General features: G+C 45.3%; 1 protein-coding gene across 1 annotated transcript in view; it reads right to left on the reverse strand.

The window, feature by feature from the left end:
- Positions 1-8,008: 8,008 nt before the first annotated feature.
- The window catches only part of LOC147451106 (uncharacterized), a 72,477-nt gene continuing 56,944 nt past the window's right edge, over positions 8,009-23,541 (reverse strand). The window contains exons 9-10 of the mRNA XM_086520072.1: positions 8,221-8,294; positions 8,009-8,134 (exon numbers count right to left, since the gene is read on the reverse strand). Coding sequence (XP_086376198.1) covers positions 8,130-8,134; positions 8,221-8,294 — 79 coding nt within the window. The 3' untranslated portion in view covers positions 8,009-8,129. The remainder of the gene's footprint in view (positions 8,135-8,220; positions 8,295-23,541) is intronic.

A 23,541-nucleotide genomic window follows, 5' to 3' on the forward strand; every position in this document is an offset into this window, starting at 1 on the left:
GCCCCCTCCTTCCTAGGGATGTGGGAAGACTTTTTAGTCTTCCCATAACCATCCAATGTTTTTCACCTTTGGCCATCGGACTTATTAGTTAATTTTTGGAACCTTAGCCTACGAAAGTCTTAATGGAGCTGAACCTTAGGTCTTTTAAGCCCCATTGAAGCACATTTATCTTTTGCAGACTGTCTCTCTTTGGATGCCTATTTTCTCTCCTTTGGATCCTTGTTGAGACCGGGTCTGGGAGCCTTACCAATATTCTAGGGTTTACTTCCCTGGTACTCCCATATTAAATGATCAATTTAACATGAGAAAATCATTTGGGAGAATTAGATATTAGTTTTTATGACACATGGTTCTTCGACAAGTGGATTTTTTTTGTTTCTAATGCTTTTGCTGCAGCACTTTGTCTAGAAATTTCGGTGATAAGGAGAAAAAGAAGATGCGCTGCCATTATTGTAAAGCTAATGATCACTTGATCAAGCAGTGCCCAAAATTAAAGTCAAAAGAGACTAAGAAGAAAGTGCAACTATTTTAGAGTCTTCTGTGAAAGGAGATTGTGATACTGATGTAGATGGCGAGTGGGCTTTTAGTGCAGAGTGTACTTATGGCCCCGATGTCCATGATGTCTACATGTAAGTTGATCTAGATTCACATGTATGGTATTTTGACAATGGTGCTACAAAGCACATGACCTCACATCGTGATTTGTTTACCTCTCTCAAGGATGTCCCTCATGGGAATTTGGTCACTTGTGCCAACAATGCCTCTTGTTAGGTCAAGAGAGTTGGAAAGATTGCGTTGATTGCTGCAAACGGTACTCTTTCACATTTATTGATGAATTATATGTACCTAGGATCAAGAAGAATCTTTTGTCTACATCTGCACTTACTAGACTTGGACTTGTAGTCAAATTTGTGGATTACAGATGTACAATACATCATCTCAGTTTTGGTGATGAAATTGTTGCATCTAGCATTCTATTTCGCTCGATGTATAAGGTCACTTTGCATGACAAGTGTGGGAATAATTTTGCAAATGCAATTGTGGATTCTAAGGCTATTTCATATGCAAAACTTTGGCATGCACATTTTGGACATCTGAATTTTGCCAATTGCTATGCTTGTAAAAATCTGATATGGTTGCTTCTATGTTGCCTCTTGAAGTACCTGTCAAACATGTTTGTGAAGGCTATATTTTGGGTAAGATGCAACGTTCCAGGTTTCCAAAGGATGGTTCAGGTAGGGCTACATGCAGGTTGTAGCTTGTGCATAATGATGTTTGTGGACCCATGCAAACTCCATCCTTGGGCAAGTACCTTTACTTCGTGAGTTTCTTTGATGATTACTCTAAGAATACATGGGTGTATCCACTTAAGGCAAATTTTGAAGTGTTTTTGTGATTCAAACAATTTTTGGCTATGTTTGAAAATGTCTTTGAAATGTACTATAGGCACCCTCCATTTTTATTGAGGGGGGAAGTATATGTCTGATGAATTTAATGCATTTCTGGCAAGTCGTGAGATAAAACTCCAATGTAAATTTCTATATACACCTCAACAAAATGGTGTTGCTAAGAGGAAAAACAGGTCTCTCATGAAAATGGCACGATGTATGGTCAAAATTCAAACTTTGCCGCATTTGTTTTGGCTTGAGGCTATCATGTGTGCCACTTATGTACTGAATAGGTGTCCTATGAAAGTTTTGCAGTCTATGACTCCTTATGAAGCATGGCATGATAGAAAGCCTTCTATTTAGCACATGCGTGTTTTTGGTTGTTTGGCTTATGCCTTGGTGCCACAAACGCAACACAAAAAATTGGATGATAAGACTGTCAAATGCATTTTTGTTGGTTATAGTGCTAAAAGCAAAGGTTAGAGGTTGTATCATCCGCAAACAAAGCGTATCTTGGTTTCACGGGATGTGTTTGTGGAAGATTCTGTTCGGCCCTTGCTATCATGAACTAGAGACATTACTATAAGCTCACATACATTTATGACACTTTGTTGCCTCTTTCGAGTGGTGGAAGTTCAAATGTAAATTCCAATGAGGCAAATGTACAGTCTATGGGGGTTTCTAAAAATGTTACAGCTCAATCTATTACTGATGCAGATGTACATGATGTACTTGATGAGGAAAGGGCTGAGAATGAGCATGCTAGAGGTATGCCAGAATGGTTGGTGCATACTTTGCGTGATAGTAAATTGGATGCACATTTATCTAGCCGTACTCGTGCAGGTTCTCACCATGTATCTTATGCATTAGACTGTTATGGTTTGGCTATGTTTAGCTTATGTGATGTTGAGGAACCTCTGTCTTTTGATGAAGCACAAAATCCAAAAAATTGGATGGCTACCATGCAATCTATATATGATGCACTTATAGTAGAAAACGACATATGAACTTTATGTCATTTGTCTCCTCGCAAAAAGGCCATTGGTACAAAGTGGGTTTACAAGTTGAAACACAAGCAGAATGGTGAGATTGATCGCTATAAGGATCGACTTGTTGCAAAGGGTTATGCACATTGAAAAGGCATAGATTATGAAGAGACTTTTGCTCCCACTTGTCATATGACTACTGTGCGTTTTCTATGTGCACTGGCATCTCATTTTGGTTGGGATGTACATCAATCAGACATTGTTATTGCTTTCTTGAATGGTGACATATTCGAGGAAGTTTATGTAATGCAGCCTCATGGTTTTGTCATTAAAGGGCAGGAAGATAAAGCGTGCAAATGTAAGAAAGCTTTGTATGGGTTGAAGTTGTCTCCTCGTGCTTGGTATGAGAAGGCGACACTCATTTGGTCAAACGAGGCTTTCGTAATAGTCCAACAAAAAGCACATTGTATGTAAAGCATGAGGGTGATGCACTTCTCATTGTCGTTCTCTACGTGGATGATCATTGAACCAAATAAAAGACATTGTTGAATTTAAGGCTGATTTAGATTCTACTTTCAAGGTGAAACCAAGGGGGGATCATTGCCGCCAGATTTACATGCTTTTTTGACTCAAATTGGGCTGGTTGTTTTGACACACGAGTGTCCACAAGTGGTTTTTGTTTCATACTTGGCACTTCATGTATCTCATGGTTGAGCAAGAAACAACCTATTTGTGGCCACTTCTAGTTGTGAGACTGAGTACAAGACAGTTTTCACAACTATGATTGAATGTGTATGGCTCAAACGCCTTATGGCTGATTTGGGTGTTGGACAGGACACTACCACTGATATTCAGAGCGCATTGGCAATTGCGAGGAACCCAATTTTTCATGATTGCACAAAGCACATTGAGGTGCATTACCACTATGTCAGGGAGAGGCTCTTAGTAGGAGAGATCATATTGGCTTATGTGCCAACACAGGACAACCTTGCAGATCTTTTCACAAAGGCATTGTCTCGTGAGAAATTTAAAGCTTTTCGCAAAGCTTTGGGCTTACTCCCCTTTGTGGATTGATCATGTCCTCATGGCATGGCACTTCCCTATAATCTATGTGTCAGTTCTCATTCACCGCATCACTCCTAGGGGGGATTTGTTACCATATACATGTGGTAATGATGTGTGTGAACATACTTAGGACTGTCGGGGCATTTTTTCCCTCACGAGGAGGATTTTTCCCCCGTGCATTGTGTATACTTTAGGGTTATCTATCTTTCCCCATTGCACACTAGGTAATATACTCTTTGTTGTGTGCCTTAAGTTTCCTTCTTCTCTAAGCTGTGTGTGTTTCCCTACAACCCTAATTCCAACACTTCCAAATCTTTGGTTTAAGTTTACCCAATAACCTCATGAGAAGTGGTTCACAACAAGGACTTGAACCAACAAACATATGTTTTTGAGAGGTCTTACCACTTTTATCTTGTGGCAGTGTCTATAACCAGTACAAATTTTGACATGGCAATAATTGACAATTGGTAAGCTAAAACAAGGCTTTTGATAGAAAATATATGATTGTCATGACAAAGAAATAAACCTTGAACAAAACTATGAAAGTGAAACAACTTGTGAAGTCTTGTACCACAATCTCGAAGCAGATCTTCATGTTCTATATGTGTTGCCTTATTGCTAGCTGTATTTGATTGAGAAGAAAAGCCACTAAATGAACATATATGGCATACATATCCGATGTGTGCCTGTAAGAAGAGTGGGATACATGTAAGTACCCGCTATTCCGAGTAACCAAAAAACAAGCATGTGCTTTTGCAAGGCTTGTCTCCACTACCAAACACGGGCACCACCTCTCTTGGTGTAGTTGGATTATATGTCGTCGCTAACCACGAAGCAGGGTGTTGTTGAGGGCGTCTTAAAAAACTTGCAAAAGCTCACCAACCGTGAGCTTGATTATTGATTCAACAATGCCACCGTCGTTGACAAGGGTGTTTCAAGATGCCTGCGAAAACCTGCTTTGCTACACTGCCAAGAGGCTTGACAACCTTTTTAGAGTTTGTTGCTCGTCGACTAGGCTTTCCTGGTACAACAACTGCTCGATAGCAGCTATTGTTGGATAGCATTTTGATATGCTGGGGAAAACTGCCAATTTATACAATGTTTTGTGCCACCGCCTTCAGCATTTTCATGGGCATTTTGAGAGGTGGTAGCCTAGTTGAGATTTTCTTCTTTGCATACAATGTCTTACAGCGTTTTCTGCACCACCCTAAGCTTGCAAAACGATGGCGTCACTTCACCTGAGAGCCTAGGCTCTGGGTAGTGGTTCAAAATACACCTTCTTAACCGCCTAGGCTTGCCTTGCTGCCAAGAAGCGTTGCTTGCCAATTGTGTTCCTTACTGCAACCTTCACACCACCAAAACTGCCTGCGTTTTAGAATGCCATGCTTGGCGAGAAGCCCACGAGCCTGGAGCTCTGTACCACTTGTAAAGTGCAGCTATGGGGGATGCTAACGAAGAACAACCATGGTGAAGATGTCGAGCGTGCAGCAGAAAGAGGAAACGAGAGAGAGAGAGAGAGAGTCAACACCAAAATAATTAACGCTTGCATACATTTGTAAAAAGGCCTTACAAATATATAAGTGACTTAGCCACCATGCACTTTGCCATGCAATCTCCACATACATTGGAGGTGTCACTATGCACTTTGCCATGCAATCTCCACATACATTGGAGGTGTCACTGCATGCTATAAGGGTATATTCCCATGGGTAATGGGCTTGAAAACTCAACAATATAGGGAAGCATGCTTTACATATTTCTTGAGTCTCTCATGATACATAAGGTGAATGAGAAGTGCTTTGACTATCTATTGTCCTTCTGTGGCCATCCACTTGAGGAATTTTAGAGTTGACTTCTTTAGAGAATCTGTAGAAAAAAGTGTGGAATCCTATCCATAATGAGCCAGAATGCAGGATCACCACATAGTACATCACCATCCTTGCAACCCCTCTCCCATAAAATCACATCCACATTTGATGAATGGCCTATGCACATTCCAAATCTGGGTGGTATGGTTGGAATCCCTCCCTCTGAGAGAAATGACACCTTTTGCACCAAAAAGACATCCAATATCAATTGCACATCTTTGGCTTTCAAAGTGGGCAGTAGTGGAGGGACAACCAATCATAAAAGACTCTATGATATTGGAGCAATTGGATAGAAGGATTTGTTACAGTCCAAGCTTAGTAGCTACCTTATCCTTGTCATTGAGTATTGTCAGCAACAATGCTTCATTAAACAAAGCCAAAAGTGCAAAGTTACCAAAGGCCCAATAAATTTTTCGTGCTTCATTAAGCAAGAACTCCAAGAATCTATCCCGGATAAAAGGCTTGATATGAGTTTTAAAAGGCTTATATCCCGAATAAATGGCTCGATATAAGTTTCAAAAGGCTTCGAACTTTTGTTGAGTAGGTTCCCAGTGAGTGTAAACTTTTGGTTGACCAATCAACTTCCTCCACATATAATCCATTAATGGGGAATTGATACAATTGGGGGGAGGGTTGAAGATATATTGAGGGCTACCTTGTACATGTTGCTTCTACCTTTGCCTCACAATAGGGTCATTGCGAAGTTTCTAGCAATGGAGCTCCATAAACCTTCTCATGAGTGTGGGGGAGTGTTCACTCCATTATTTCTCCTCCCTATTGTCTTCTACAACAATATAATGTAGGTTGATTGCAATTTTAAAGATTCTAGCCACGACTAGTGCTTACTCTCTTTGTACATTGCATACAACCACATCGAAGTGGGTAGGTCAAATTGATTCAAAAGTAGCATATTGTCACTATCATCCCTTTCAAGCACTTTCATATCATGTGAGAAGATGATATCATGGAAAGGCCTTTGTCTTATACAACGTAGCAAGCCTTGCACAAAAGAGGAGACTGCCGGTGGATGGTCGATGGTCATTGCAACCAAGGCCCTACAACTCTTCAAGCCAAGAGGGAGTTATATCTTGCATGTAGTGAAAGGAGTGATCCTTGATAATCAAAGTGTCCAAGAGGTAATGACAATAAGCAGAAAAACTGCTAAAGCCATTAGTTAGTTAGTTAGTTAGTTAGTGTGTGTGTGTGTGTGGGTGTGTGTGTGTAGGTAGCATTGGGCACTTTAGAATTGAAAATCACCATTGATTACAAAAGCATAGAGAAGTCATTAATTTATAAAATCCACTAAAAATCATGGGAGAGATACAACTTGGTAGGTATGTACTGTGAAGGGAGAGTAGATAAGAAAATGTTGCAAGCTCCATAGACATTACTTGCAACCATCATGCAAACAAAAAAATTGTTTATGAAGCCCTTGTTATCAGGATCAACATTAATTGTCTACTGCTTGCAAGTTTCCTATTGTTGCACAATGATGGCTTGTTTGGTAGAGAACTGCAGTCCAAAGAGATAGTCTTCTAGTTGCAAGAATTAGTGTTGAGGACTGTAGCCCGTTACTAGAATTATATGGGAGGATCCATGCCTCCAATTAGTTAATAGAATTATATGGGAGGATCCATGCCTTCAATTAGTTGTGTAGCTGCTGTGTGGAGTTGTAACCCACAATGTGTAAAAATGGGAGGTTAAAGCCTTATCCATCCCATGTCATAATAATGCAATGTTGGGTGCAAGGTAGCGCACATGATAAGAGAGTGGAGAGCCACAGGCAAGAGTAGTTTGCATGGGACCCGCATCATGTGTGTGAAGCCACCTCTTGTTGTTTTTTTCCATACAACCAAGAGCTTAGAAGGCTTTTCAAATAATTGTATTCATAAGAGTGCGGTTTTATGCAGTAAGGTGTGTGTGTGTGTGTGCGCGCGCGCGTGCGCACATGCACACAAAAAGAGTTTGAAATTTTCAACGTCTTGCCATAAAGATTTTGAAGAAAGCAAATTTAATCACACCCCATTTAGAAGCACAATATCCTTCACATCAAAATTTTAGTGATATCTTGTGTACCTCTCATCATTATGACTTATAAGATAACATGCATCCAATTCAAAACAAACTCACTATGTGCATTTGCGTGGCCAACAATTGGTTTTTTGGACCATTTAGGTCCTCTAATAACCCTTGATCAAAAAAGTTGGAAACCTTTAGTAGGCTTTTCTTGAATTTCATGCTTTGGGGGACAATCTATAATCTGTACTCACAAAGCTATGATTATCAGTGTATCTATATCCGTTGGTCATTGAGAGGTGGTGATTTTGAAAAGCATCTCAAATGCAGGGGTGAAGTGAATACTTTCATTGCTTAAAAGGTTGTATGGAAGAATGTGGAGGTAGATATTAACATTGAATATAACCGCAAGGGGACTGACAATGTTTCTTGAATCAGATAGCCATAAGATCCCCAATTTCTTCAAACTACGGCATTGATGGTATGATTGACCGTGAAAAAATTGACAAGTTTCCTTTTCTTGCATCATCAAAGCCTTGGGAGATAAATTTCTTTGGTAGGTACAATGATGGTCTTGAATTTTAGGCTGCCTGTTTATAAAGCCAGGAAATGGAAGTATCTCTGCTATAGAATTTGGTCTTTGTTGATGTCGAAAGGCATTCATGCCGATAAATTTCTTTGGTAGGTACAATGATGGTCTTGAATTTTAGGCTGCCTGTTTATAAAGCCAGGAAATGGAAGTATCTCTGCTATAGAATTTGGTCTTTGTTGATGTCGAAAGGCATTCATGCCTAGCATTGGTGATGTCACCCTATCCGTCGGACATTCCGAAAATTCAAGTCACAGATCATACATTATCTTGGCAGTGCAGAAACGAAAAAGGCATGGATAGATCACCTTGCAATTGAAGCCTCTCTTTGAAAAATGCACGAAGGTCTTCTAACTCGGCACCACACGTCCAATGTCCTAGTCTGAACCATCAAAGACAAAAGCTTTTGACCAGCAAAATTGTGAAGGCCCACTTGCACTCTTATTGCTGAGGGAGCCGATCGGTGAGAAAAAAACAATACATCGATCAAATGCTGTTCCATTAACCCCATCTTCTGATAAATAGCCGTTGCTTTTAAAGTGATATGGGAACCTTTTGAGATGAACTTTCAAAATCACAAATACTTGGGCTACAACATCTTAGATTTCCAAGTTCACCTGCCCACCACCACCAGTATCGTTTTACTGCTGGTAGTGTCGTCTGCACCAAGCCATGGCATTCCCCTGGAGGGTCGCTGGAACACACATATGGTGTAGTCAGCATCATTTGGAATCATCGAGTAGTGCCAACATTTTTGGAACACATCCCTCAGTGAGACTAAAGCATGTCCCAACATTGGCCACCGTGTCTTAAGAGGTACTGCCCATCGTATATTTCGATGTTTCAAAGATGTTAATGAAAAATCGATGAAGATCCGGATTCTCATGTACACTCATTTGAAAAGCGGTATGCACTACTAGACGGCAGTAGTGATGTAGTGCATTAGAAGGCGGTTTTTGAAACCACCTTAAGCACGAAAGCTTCCAAGTGGCTAACAGAATACCCAATCGACTATTGGCATTCTTGAACAATTTAGACAACCCCGCAGATGCTGGGGGGCTTGCGACTATGCAAGCAGAGACGATTTGTTGTGGAAACTTACACGGCGAAGTTCCGCGGAGAGTGGGAACAACATGACCGGCAGATGAAATGTTGAATTCTTACTACGTTCGAGGATTGCCGAAAAGCCTCTGCCCCACACTGGCAACTATTGACATGGAAACGGTATCATTGGAGAAGGTCATATTGGCAGTGCAGGTGGCAGAAAGATCTTTAGGTGTATCTCGGTTAAAGAAATCTAAGATACAGACAACAGACAGTGACTCCAGAGCAGACACGGACAGTGAATCAGGAAGAGGATGATAGCTCGGATGAGGATGACGATCCTCTTGCACGATCAACAAAGACCAAGGAAGCCAAAAAGAAGGCCCTGGAGGCGGCGGCAGGAAAGGGGAAGAGCTCGGAAGTGAATACCTCAAAAATACAAAGTACCAAATGTAGGAATGAGGGTCATGCGACTAATGAGTGTGCACTGAACAACCTTTGGTGTGACATTTATCAAATGAATTATCATAACACCGATGTAATTCCAAGAACGTGGCAAATTGACAAACTCGGCAAAATTGACAACCGAGTCACCTAGCCAATGCGGTCCAAGTTCCACAGCAATCACAGAAGAAGGAGACTTGATAAAATTATGCAAGTCCTTCGAATCAAGGAGCCCGATTTGGAGGTCGAGGCAAATATGGTCGAGGTGCAGGCCGATCCAATTTCTACCCACCCAGACCAAAGCGTTGCTACTTTTGTTTGGATGATGATCATGCAGTGGTATCAGAGCTTCAGGCGTATGTTTTTCTGAAAGCATACGGGTCCTACCAAAGAACCACTCCCACCCTTAATTCATCGCGCATCGGGCGCGCTCCCATCTTCATCGCTCTGTCTTACACGGCATAAGACATAAAGATCACTTGCAAGAGAAGGATCGAGGATTTTTTAATTTTTAGTTTTCAAGTCGCTCTTTTTCTTAGAGGCAATGCCATGCAGTGGTGTACGTTTTATAGCTACCAAGCCACACACTCCAAGGACTTCGCAAGCTTTCAAGAAAAAATTTTGTCTGCTAGGAGAGTGGAGTATCCTGGAACGCTTGCCATGGAAACCCTAGCAGATTACAACTTGAAATTTTTGAACATCTCGAAGTAGGTGTCTCTTGTCGAGCTCATAACCTTGGAGGTCCAGTGTGGTTGCTATGTCTTGGGACTACCATCACCGCCACGGGCACATTGCTTGTTGAGGCTTGTTTCGACTATTCAAGAGTTTATGGACTGACATCGAGATTGTTTTTTAAGTTTGAATCTGTTTGGAAAATTGTTTGGTGATCTTGTTTGGGAATTTTTTAAAATGGATGGTATCTCTTTTGAACCTGTATTGGTGCCGATTTGAATTGTTTGACTCTGGTTTTAATATTGGTTTCAATGATTGTTGATTTACTCCCGGGTGTAGTAGTGAGAAATGTTGTTTTGGTATTGTCTGAACCCTGGAACGACGCAGACGGAATGTCTAGGAAACGTTTCATTGTATGTTGGAAAACCTCCGAGCGACGCATACGAGATGTCTAGGGAGGTTGTATGCTTGAACCTCTAAACGACGCAGGCTACGGTCTGGGGGGCGTTCGGTTATAAAAGGCCTCTATATCTCCCGACCCGAACATTTTTAGTTAGGAGTGGTTGAATAGCTCATGGCATTTGCAGGGGGGAGTGTTCATCAGCGACTTTATGTTTCTATGTCTTGTAACATGCATAAGTGAGCATTTGTGTTGCATTGTGATGTGCCAACCACTGAATATTCCTTATTGGATGAGATTTTTCTGGGAAGTCGACCCAATATATCAAGAGCTCCGATCTGGAATGAGACTCCATATTGCATGAGATACTTCTGGGAAACCAACAACTAGGATACCAAGAGCTCTGATCTGGATTGAGAAAACTGATTGTCCCTCGAAAATTTTTATATCTAACTTGAGTTGTTTTGCAGATATGCAAGTAATCGCTAACGATTACTTTCTTTCAAAAAGGGGGGATGTCACAAATTGCTGACATGTCAAGCCACTGAAGAACTGAGCCAACTTGCAAATCCCGATCAAGAAGCCTTAACCCTAGAAGTATCAGAAGAAGCAGAAGAAGTTTCACCAACTTGCCTATTTTGTTTTGAAGACGAGTTCCCACCAACTTGCGGGACCCCGTCAATAAAGCATAGCAACTGATGATGTGGCACAGATGTACGGACTTCTACAATTTGCGTTGACATGCTGGCGTGGCAGTTGTACGGACTTAAGCAATTTGCGTTGACATGCTGACGTGCCAGCTATACGGATTTCCGTAAAACGCGCTGGCAGCTTTTGGCGCTAGTGCTTTTGGACCAGATGCTTTTGAGTTTATAGCTTTTCATGCAAACTGTTTTTGAGAGGCAAAGGGCCTTCATATCTGAGCCAAGGGATCATTCTCTGGCACTCTTCCAGGTGGAGGTGTAGAGGATGGAGTACCAACATTGTACTGAGTTCAAGCAGTATAAAGAAATATTGAAAGGGGCGCCAAGGTTTGGATATCTGACATTACTCACCGGAGCTTTCTCAGAGGGTTATCTTCACTCGGCTCCTTTTACCATAGCAACGGACACAGATGGAGGCTCATGCTCCACCCCAGAGGGACTCTCAAGAAGACCCCTCGCCAGACCCTACAGAGCCCACCATCCGACTTGCTCTCTCGCTGATAGAGTAAGCGAGCCTCGCAGCAGAGGTGGAGCGCCTCCAGGAAACCTCCGTCATCTGCAAGATCATCGGCACCCGACCTAGCAGAGGGGAGGTGTGTGATCTCTTCCAAGCCCGTCTTTTAGCAGAGGTGGGCAAGATCATCGACGTTCAGCTCCTCCGAAGTGGCTACTACCAGATAGAGTTTGAGACTCCCGAGATGGCGTCCAAGGTCATTGAGATGAGCCCCCTGACCATCCGAGCAGTTAGAGCTCATTTTCGGTAGTGGCGCCATGGACTCGACCCAACAACGGATGTTATAGTCGAAAAGGTAGACCTGCCCATCGCAGTCTGCTTCCCAAGCCTGAGGAGCGAGTACCTCCCGCTCCTGTCCAGGATTGGCTCAGAGATTGGGACCGTCTTGGAGACACCTCGCACGGCAGCCTCTGTAGCTGCCAAGCCAGCTAGCATACCTACAGTACGCGACCCACACCCTCCCTAAGGTCATTTTACTATCTTGGGTGAGTGGTGGTTGGCTCCGCCAGAGTGTGGAGTATTCGGGCTTCCCAAATCAGTGCTTCATTTGTCGACAGATGGGCCATCTCGCGAAGGCATATCCACGAAGGAGGCCTCGACCTTTGGCACAGACCCAGACCCACCCTCCTAAGGCTAGATAAAGACACAGGGAGCTTAGGTAGGTTCCTCCTTTGAGCCTGGAGCCCAGACAGAGGAGGGCTGACAGCAGGTCCGTGGTCGACATCACCAGGGACCACCACACCAGTTTGGCCCCCCTGGTGGTCGTCCTACACTAGGCCAGCAGCAATGGGTTCCCACAAGGAACCATTTCGACCCTCTACAGCAAGACGAGACCCCAGCTCCTCCCTCCACCTCACCTTCACCACCGACAACCACCCCCACCCCCCGCCTCCATCCTCTCCTCCACCATCCCCCCCGTTGCTCCCCCCTTCCCTCCCATTCCACCCACTAGCCCCCCTGCTTCCTCATCCTCTCCTGCTCTGGCCCCGTAGCCAACCCAAGGGGCGGGACCTTCCTATGCTGCTAGGAGATCTCTTGGCAGTGCTTTTGCCACGAGCCGCTTGGCGAGAGAGGAGAAGCCTTTCTTGCGGACCCCCCTTTTGGTCAGACGTCTCCCTTTGCAGCACTCCCTCGAGGATTGACGAGCTTCAACATTTGTCATCGGTGGGACTTCTTTGCCTACAACTTCACACTTTTCTCGTTGACTCTTCACCAGACATTGAGTCGGATTGCTTCAGAGTCCAGGTATTGTTTCTTGCAGCTAGAGGGATAGAGGCCATGGACACAGCCGTTGGTTTCTCTTTTCCTTCGTGTGGCAAGGACCAGTTTGAGTGGACTCTAGACTCAGTGATGGACTAGCTGTATGCCCAGGCTCTCGAGTTCTCTCACCACACGGATTTGGTAAAGACTCGTGGGTTGCAGATTTGATAAAGACTTTGTGTCACGAGGAACTGGCAACTGCTAACCTTAGTTGTTGGTTTCTTTCCAATGATTTTTGTTTAATTTTTGAGACCCTCTTTTTGAAGTTGCAAATGGTCGGACATTGTATGGCCAATGTGAACGGTAGTTTCACCCGCAGACAGGAAGTTGGTCGGCACTGGAACTCATAAAGTAAAAGGATGTCTAGGCTCAGTTCAAGATCATGTAGGTACCCCCGTCGCACTTACCAAGTTGGTGGATACTAGGAAGTGAACTCAATAAAGGTATAAAGTCAAGGTGGGATCATCAACAGAAAGTATCCGATAGTTAAGCCACATTGCACTTTTGGATGCGGTCCCAATGAGGATAGATGGTTAGAAGACCAGTGGAAGCCCAACGGAAGCATCTCCTAAAAATTAGGGAATTGCTATTTTGGGCCCTGAGATGTGTTCGCATCATTACCTTCGGAATGACAAGGGGAACATTTTATTACTCTACTGCAAAGTCAACTGATGCACCAGTTGAGAGATTTTTAAGCAGGAAGCCCAATGCGGGGAAATTGCATGCATGAGTGCCAAGTGGCACTTTTTGGCCAATTACCAAGTTTGGGAGAAGAGAACTCGTAACTGACTTTTTGGAGCAGTTTTGGAGGCTGATAACTCTGATTTTCAGCCATTTCTCTCCATTTTTGAGCTTCCCATGACTTTACCTAGGACCAAGGAGCTCATTTCAGCATTGGAAGGCATCACATGCGTGTTTACAGGGCTGTTTTGCTACGTTTTCAGTGATACGCAGGTTTTGATAGCCATGGAAATCTTCCCCTTTTGCATCTATTTGATCACACATGCATTACCGGTCAAGCGCAGAAGAGGGGGCGCTCGATTTATGCTGGGGGGATGCTTCATTGAGAATCTGTCACCACAGGTTAAGAGCTACGGAGTGCTTTCACTCCTCTCTATGTACAATGTGGTGCTAGGAGTGATGACTTGGACACACTGCTCTCTCTCCCCCCTACGTGTGCAGTTATGTGATGCCCCACAAGAAGGCTCTTCATTTGACTGATGTACAGCTGTGAGGTTTCATGCTTTTGTGCTGAGGCAAGAGCCTCCTTGAGCAGGAACGGGAGTAGCTAACTGCTACTCCAAAAGCAGGCACCGGTGAGGGTTAGGTGCGTTTTCGGTGCTGGTTATGCGCTGTATTCTGACTTTTTTTCAGCCATACGGACGCCAAAACCATTGGGAATAGTGCCCCACTAACAGAGGACAGTTCGGGGATTGTTTAGGGCTGAAAACAAGGCAAAAGCCAGTAAATACAGTGAGCTGAATTTACTGTTTTTGGGCCGAGGGGGAGCACGATGTTGCGCATCCCTGAGAGGATCTTGTTGGATTCAAATCGTAGAGAGCGAGTGGTGGCACTTTGGACAGAGGGCTTGGACATGCAAGAAACCCCTGCTGGTAGAGTGGCCTCTGGACTTGCTGAGCTTAGTCGCTTCTTCCTCCAAGAGTCTGCAGCTCGCTTCGCTGCAGCCAGAGAGGAGGAGAGGCGTCTCCGACGAGGTGTTGTTTCCTTACAGAGGATGTAGGAGCATCATCCTGACAGTCCTTGGTTGGAGGAGCAGTTGCAGCAAGCTCGACAGAAGTTGGCTAGCATTGAGGAGCGGCGTCATGAATTTGCTGTCCATCGGCAAGCATCTCAATAGACCCAAGTGGGTGAGAGTTACTGGGGAGTCCTTTGAGATGGTGGGGCCCCGCCATGCGCACACTAGTGTCAGCCAGTTGAGGAGACCCGACAGGTCAGTTGCTTCAGAGCCTGAGGGTATGTGTGCATTGCTGCAAACTTCTACCATCTCTGTTGTCAATTGAGACTTAGTCAGAGCGTCAAGATGCATGCAGAGAGCAGGTTTGGGCATAGATGCTCTGTCTTGTTACTGAGGAGATGCGCCAGAGACTAGAGCTTCCCCTCTAGCTAGAGGAGCTCCATGAGGCCCTCAGAGCACTACCCCAATGTAGCTGTCCAGGGGAGGATGGTTTGACTCCCAGTTTCTTCTTGGAGTACTGGGACTTGCTTGGTTCAGATCTCTGCAGTGCATTTCAATACGTCTTGCACATAGGAGAGATGCCTGACAGCATGAGTGAGGGCTTGATTTACCTTATTCCCAAAGAGGGAGGCTCCTTGGATGAGATTCGATAGTGGCGACCCATCACCATCCTCAACTCACACTACAAAATTCTAGCAAAGGCTCTGAGCTTAAGGATTCAACCACTACTAGAGAGCATTATACATAAGAACCAGACCGGTTTTGTCAAGGAGTGTAGTATCCTTCACAACATCTTCACTTTTTGGGAGGCTCTGCCCCCGCACGTCTCCGAGGAGAGGATCTGTGATATCCTTCTCGAATTTGAGAAGGCTTACGACAGAGTTGACTGGGACTTCTTGGAGGGCACTCTATGAAGGATGGGTTTCTTAGATGCTTGGATCATAGGTGTGTCGGCTCTCTACAGACATGCACACAGTCAGGTGCTTTTGGCAGGGGGTAGAAGGGAACGGTTCATGCCCACACGTTCGGTCAGACAGGGTTGCCTCTAGCCCCCTTCCTCCTTCTATTCTATGCTGAGGCGATGAGCAGATTTTTGGTCTCACAGCAGGTTGGCTTGCGTGGGTTAGAGCTCCCTATTAGGGGAGACGAGCTACTGGATGCTGAGTTTGCCAACGACTCAGCTTTGTACTTGGGAGGGTCAGGAGGCCAACCCGCACAAGTGTGAGCAAGCTCTAGAGGTGTTTTGTTGTGCATCAGGCGCACTGATCAACTGGAGGAAGACAATGGCTTTTTGGGTTGGCAGTGCTCCTACGCCAGATTGGTCGCCAGGTGAGGGCTTCAGGTGGATCCCTCCAAGAAATCCAATACGATATCTGGGTTGACAGGTTGGCTTGGACTTGTCCCCTGAACAGTAGACTGCTCCCCTCCTCTTGTCCTTTAGGAGGAAGTCGCTGCATTGGAGTTCGGCACGGCTCTCTTTGGCAAGCAGAGTTGTAGTGGCCAACCAGGTGTTGTTAGCTACTATGTGGTACATCACGTCTTGTTGGATCTTCTTGAGCTCCTGTATCAGCCAATTGGAGAGGCTGATCGGGAACTTTCTTTGGGAAAGGTGCGACACCCAGCTTGTCCGGGTCAAAGTAGCTTGGCAGGTCATCACCTTACCATATTCTCAGGGGGGGCTGGGGATCATTGACCCAACACAGCAGAGCAAAGCCCTTCTTGGGAAGTTTGTGGTGAGAGGATTGCTTCCAGGGGAGGAGCCCTGGTAGGAGATGTTGCTTCACCAGCTTCGAGCTTGGGTGCCTCATGCAGGAGGCCCTTGGAGCCCTTCCATCTGGTGAATTTCCACAAGAGATGCGTAGAATGGGTCTGAGCAGGAGGTTAGAGGACCATTTTGTTGCCAGCTTGCTTAGATCCTGGGAGCAATTGAGGAGTGGCCTAGAGCAGCATCAACCCACTTGCATGGAGGAGTGCTTGAGACAGCCCCTTGTTTGGAACCCCATGGTCAACACGCAGAGAGGCCCCTTGGTTGGTAGTAGGCCTGATGTTTCTTGGGGTCCCATAGCAGAGGGTCCATCCCGCACTCTTGGTGACTGGCTTCAGTTTTCAAGTTTGTCCGAGGAGGCTCATAGCATTCAACTACGAGGCATGAGAGGGGTGCGGAGCATGTGCCACGAAATTACAGAGGCTTTACCATCTCAGTGGCTCACCCCTCTTGAGACAGCAGTTCCGAGATGGATGGGGGCCTTCACGCGACTGGAGGTCCTCATCGCAGTTCGGGCTTGCTCGGAGTCCGTACCCCACATGTTCTTTGAGGTTCAGGGAGAGGGTCACCTTCACAGAGTCCCATTAGAGGCTCCACAGGTTGCATGATGTTGTTTTCAGACAATACGAGTTTTGGGCATCAGTGGGAGGACTTGTGTCTTAGATCCTGACCCTACAGATCTTGAGACAGTCCATTGGCAACTTTGGCCTTGGGAGAGCTTCCCTCTGGCATGAGTGCTTTGGGACCCTGGAGAGTAGTTCTGGAGAGACTCTTTCTCTTCAGCCGATCACCCTAGGATCCCATTCTTTCAGTACGCAATTTGGGCTTGCTCGTAGTCCGTACCCACATGTTCTTTGAGGTTCAGGGAGAGGGTCACCTTCACAGAGTCCCATTAGAGGCTCCACAATGTTGTTTTCAAAGGATACGAGTTTTGGACATCAATGGGAGGACCTATGTCTTAGATCCTGATCCTACAAATCTTGAGATAGTTCATTGGCAACTTTGGGCTTGGGAGAGCTTCCCTCTGGCATGAGTGCATTGGGACCCTGGAGAGTGGTTCTGGAGAGACCCTTTCTCTTCAGCCGATCACCCAGGGATCCCATTCTTTCAATACACAGTTCGGCTGGGGCAACACATATTGGCAGCACAGAGGAAGGCTCGTCTTGCTACAACACTTCATTGGCACGAGGGGCTCACAACTGAGTTCTTGTCAAGTTTCTGGGAGCGGTTGTGGGACTCCAGAAAGCCGAGGAGAGTCACTTTGTTCCAGTGGCTTGTTGCACACAAAGCTACAACAGTTGGGAGCTGGCTAGTACACAGTGGCTTTTCAACAGCCTGCGCAGCTTGTGGTCATCCTTTGGAGGGTCAGCGACACTATCTGTGGGACTGTCCCATGGCATAGCAGGTTTGGCTTCGGGTTCTTCGGCTGATGCCAACTCTTTCCACAGCTCGACAATACACTTAGAGTGCTCCAGCTTGGTCCATTCTTATGGGCCCTGCGCTCCAGTTTGAGTTGGCTTCCACCAGCAGGATGACAGTGATCCAGGAATGGTGCAGTGAGAGAGAGGTGTGTTGGGAGCTCATATGTGGCCTAACACTCTTGGTTCATTTGGCAGGCCCGCTGCTTTCGCATCTTCGAGGCTCACCTTGTCCCACCAACAGAGGCTAGTTGTCGATTTTTTGTTGGAGATGATTCACTCTCAGGGGCTAGCTCGAGAGACTCCAGGGCAATTCCGACCGCATGCGGGAGTGCAGAGAGGCTTTCTTGCGACTCTGGCTCCCAGGGCCTTTCTTCACCACAGTCTAGGGTGCACCCAAATGGCAATACCGTGAACTTGTGTGGCTCTTTCCTCCTCCCATCTCGTGATTTCGTCCCCATTGTACATATTCGGTTTTCTCATTGGGAGAGTCTCCCCTTGTTGTTGATGTAGCCCTCTCTAGTAGAGGTGGTTGTAGCCCTATGGGCAATTTTATTAACTAATGGAAGGATCTTTTTCTCTGAAACAAAAAAAGGAAGAGTACGACCTCGAGTGTCACGTGCACATCTAACCCTATGTGTACGTGGACAAGCTACTTCATGACATGGGTTCAGTTCAGTTAGATTAGGAAGTGGGTCTGTTCGTAGACCGTTCATGTCCAGACACTTAGATTAGATGCATATCCTCTGGTTGCACACAGCATGATCATCAGATTTCCATCAGAACCCATCAAGAGCATTTTTACAGTGCATAGACCTATTTTCCTATTTTTGAAATTTTTCACTTATTATTTTTAAATGACTTTAGGTAGGGCAATTTTGCTAAGTTTGTATATATAGAAACCTAGCGCTAGCACTTTCTGGCAGAAGAGACAGCAGGAACAACTTGTTCAACGGGCACCTTCTCAACAAGAGCCCCCACCGGCGATAAACCTAGCGTTTTCAGCCAAGGACCAAAGAGCAGCCAGCGTTTTCATTTGCAAGCAGATCAACCAACGTTTTGCTTTTGCATATCCAAACCGGCGGTAGCAGAATCAGCAGAAGATAGATCAGCCCTAGCGTTAGCAGATTGCACAGCAAGGGACTTAACGTTTTTGCAGTAGATCCCAAATCAGCCTAGCGTTTTGCATCTGCAAGAGACAGCGTTTTTGCAGATCTTCGCGAGACAGAATCAACAGTAGACTCAGCGTTTTCAGTTTTCTGCATTCAAACTCCGCAGTAGCACCCCCAAACCTCGCAGATCTCACCTTCTCGCAGCAGTTCCTCGCCGCGCGGTCAGATCCAACGTTTTAGCCCGGAAAACGCAGATTTCAGCATCTGCGTTTTCAGCGCATCGTCGTCGCATCGTCGCCATCGACATCGTCACCGACATAGAGTCAGAATTCAGTAGATACAGGATTTGCAGATTTTGGCCATTAGCGTTTTCAGATTTCAGCCCGTCTCGTCGTCGTCCTCATCGTCGTCGACATCGTCGGCAAGTCCAAAGCATTGTAGAGATTTGTGCAATCAATAGTAGACCACTCTCGCTATAGAGAGTGGGGCCTTCGGAGGAGGGTTTGACAACATTCTGGTGTCGTATTAGCACTCATCTTGAGCAAAGTTCAACATTCACTTCCGCTGCGCATGCACCTTACATTGGTATCAGAGCTTTGGCAATGTTCTGTATCACTCAAGGAAAGAACCACAAGATTTTTTTTTTGCTTGTTGCGGTCGCACGTAACCCAAGACCTCTTGGGCGTGTCAATTCCTAATCGGGTTTTTGAAGAGTGACAAGAAACCCAAGAAAGAAGGGCTTGTCCAGCCTCCCCTTGTCCTCCTTTCACTCATTGAGAGCGGACCGTGCACTTAGTGGCCGGCCAATCGACGTGAGGTGGGAAAAAGCAACCTTGGTGTGAGCGCAAGGCCGCCAAGGGGTGCGCCCGCGGAAAAGAGATGAGCTCGGGTTAAGTGAAGATCCTTCTCTAACACAGATTGAAAGCAAAAGAAGAACCTCAAGAACCTCAAGAACTCAAGAACCTCAAGAATCCAAGACCCACAAGAACCCAAGTTCCTCGTGAACTTCAAAACCCACGACTTCAGTGGATGGTCATTACCCGAAGCGGAATGGATACTTCGCATGGAGGTGGTGAGCATGGGAGTGGCGAAGAAGAGTTTTCCCCACCCGGAGGTTTTCCCAACCCTCCCCCTTCCCCATCTACGCCAAGGATTGCACTAACTCCTATGGAGGCTTTCGACAAGATGATGATGGACAGGAAGTTAGAACGCGAAGCAAGGAAGTTAGAACGTGAAGCACGAACAGCAGAAAGAATGGCAGAAATTGATCGTGAGTACCAAGAAAGAATAGCAACCATAGCACGTGAGAGCGCGCAAGCACGCTTGGAAGCCAAAGAAAGACAAGCCGAATTGGATCGTGAGCGCGAAGTAAGAGAAGCAGCATTTGATCGCGAGAACAAAGCAAGAAAAGCAATGAACGACCGACACATGAAAGAGATGTTGCGACTCTTTTCTCAAGTGCACGCACAGATGCAAGAGATTCGGGAAAAGGAGACTCTCTGTCTCTTCTTCTCCCAAGCATGACACACATGATTTGAATGATAATGACAAGCATGATGATTTGCAGGAAGAAACTGTGATTGTTCACAAGGATGATGGTTTAGTTGATACTTTTTCTAGTGAAGCTAACCTCATTGCAGATTCGATCAATCACAAAGAACCGATCTTGGCTCTCGAGTCGAGGTCCAAAGAACCCCCTCAGGAAGATTCGATCGATCACGAAGAACCGATCTTGGCTCTCGAGCCTAGGTTCCAAGAACCCTCACAAGAAGTATTATGTGTACGAATGATTAGTCAGCACGCATTGATCGAGTGTTTAATTCGTGATGCTTTCCTGTATTTTAGTCATCGTCCTTATGTGATCCCTTTTCATAGGCAGGCCATATTGTACGTTGAACACGATTCACTCATGAATGAGCACGGATGTACGCGGATTACTCATGAAAAGATGAAATGTTTGCAGTCACGAAAGTCACATTCCATGTCTCTTCCTTGGCATGACACAGTATCAGAAAGAGCACAAGAAAGATTGAGCATCAAGCATGGGCATATCCATTGTGATTTGCCACAGTTGATTGATTCAGATCAGAAACACAAGATTCGATCTCATTGTTTGCGTGTGTGTGGTGAACGGGTTGGCAGTCAGTCTATTTGTTCATCTACATTGCATGCACAGTCTTTAGAGAAGACAAGATTTTTCCAATCACTTTACATGGAATGGGTATGTTCATGTTTTTGTGTTGGAAGTGGTTTTAGGAATTTTCATCCTCGGAGATTCTTGAAGAAGGTAGCCGCATGATATCGACGAAGTTGAAGCAACGAAGGAGGCACAGAAGACTTTGTGTCGCTTTCGGCGCGGCTCAAAGAAGCAGCGTTGCCGACCTTTATGAAGTTCAAGTATCGCATGACCCACGCATCAGAGGGGGTCAGCAAAGAGTCCTTTCCAGGATTCCAGACGTTGTTGGCGATCTCCCTCGAAGCCATACAGTTCGGTACCAGTACCTCACTTTGAAAAGGAGGGGATGTCACGTGCACATCTAACCCTATGTGACGTGGACAAGCTACTTCATGACATGGGTTCAGTTCAGTTAGATTAGGAAGTAATCTGGCACTTTTGTGAGTCTGTGCGCAGACCGTGCATGTCCGGACACTTAGATTAAATGCATATCCTTTGGTTACACACAGCATGATCATCAGATTTCCATCAGAACCCATTAGGAGCATTTTTACAGTGCATAGACCTATTATCCCTATTTTTGACATTTTTCACTTAGTATTTTTAAGTGACTTTTGTTGGAAACTAGGTAGGGCAATTTTGCTAAGTTTGTATATATAGAAACCTAGCGCTAGCACTTTCTGGCAGAAGAAGCAGCAGGAACAACTTGTTCAACAGGCACCTTCTCAACAAGACCCCCCCACCGGCGGTAAACCTAGCATTTTCAGCCAAGGACCAAAGCGTTTTCATTTGCAAGCAGATCAGCCAGCGTTTTGCTTTTGCAGATCCAAACCGGCGGTAGCAGAACCAGCAGAAGATAGATCAGCCCTAGCGTTAGCAGATTGCACAGCAAGGGACTTAGCCTTTTTGCAGCAGGATCCCAAATCAGCCTAGTGTTTTTGCATCTACAAGAAACCTAGCGTTTTTGCAGATCTTCGCAATAGAATCAACAGTAGACTCAGCATTTTCAGTTTTCAGCATTCAGACTCCGCAGTAGCACCCCCAAACCTCGCAGATCTCACCTTCCCACAGTAGTTCCTCGCCGCGCGGTCAGATCCAGCGAAGTTTGTAGTTTCAGCCCGGAAAACGCAGATTTCAGCATCTGCGGTTTCAGCGCGTCGTCGTCGCATCGTCGCCATCGACATCATCACCGACATAGAGTCAGAATTCAACAGATACAAGATTTGCAGATTTCCGCCATTAGTGTTTTCAGATTTCAACCCGTCTCGTCATCGACATCGTCGACAAGTCCAAAGTATTGTAGAGATTTGTGCAATCAATAGTAGACCACTCTCGCTATAGAGAATGGGCCTTCGGAGGAGGGTTTGACAACATTCTGGTGTCGTATTCTTCTCTCTCTATCTCTCAATCTCATGCACCTTCATTCACAGCGTTCATCACTTTGTTTGTGTCCATTGCGCTCTCTCACTAAAGGAACGGAAGGCTCTCCCTTCCGTAAGTAAAAGGAACCTTGAGCACAGTTCGGAGCACTCATCTTGAGCAAAGTTCAACCTTTACTTCCGCTGCACCACCTTACATCAAGGTATATTGCCGGGTGTTTCTTTTGATATTGGAGGAATATCTTTTGTGGTGTCCTCTGCCGTGCTAGATCTCTACAGAATGAAAGCAGATTATCAGATGTTGGGCCGACCATGGCTGCGGCAGGTTAAGGTGAAACAAAACTGGACAAAGCATACCTTAGTCATACGGAGAGGATCAAGGAAGGTTCAGATCCTGTATTAGCAACTCAATCGTGTTTGTGAGGAGACCCGACCTATTGTGGCCGAACCAACGAATTTGATGGAAGGTGTTGCGGATGAAGCAGCAGCCAAATTCCTCAAGGCGAATCAGGATTTGACGGCAATATGTATGGTGGATGTGGAAGCGATTCAGAAGTGCTATGCGGATGATGTCCCAACCAAGCCATGGTGGACACATGAACTGAGTACCAATAAAAACATTGGACAGTTGGGTATAGAGGGTAAATCTAACCCAGAGCTAATGTAGTTGAAGGAGTTATTACAGCAAGAACATGAATTTGAGAAACAGATGAACAAAGTTTCTCGGGTCAAGGAAGATGCAATTCAAGAACTGAATCTTGGGACAAGGGACAAACCTAAACCTATCAAGATTTGTGCAGATCTAGAAGAGTCTTTCTGGTCGAATCTTATAAAGTTGTTGATGGAGTTTATCGATGCGGTTCGCATGGGATTGTTCGGGTATGAAGGGTCTGAACCTCTCACTATCAACATCCTACCAATTTGAAGAAGGATGCGGTCCCCACCAAGCAAGGCAAGTATCGTATGAATTCAAATTATGCGAACAAGTGAAAGAGGAGTTGGATAGATTGTTGAAGGTCAGATTCATAGTTCCAATTGAAAACTC

Source organism: Adiantum capillus-veneris, chromosome 9 (genome assembly GCF_014529385.1).
Source record: "Adiantum capillus-veneris isolate H3 chromosome 9, ASM1452938v2, whole genome shotgun sequence".
Taxonomy (NCBI): Eukaryota; Viridiplantae; Streptophyta; class Polypodiopsida; order Polypodiales; family Pteridaceae; genus Adiantum; species Adiantum capillus-veneris.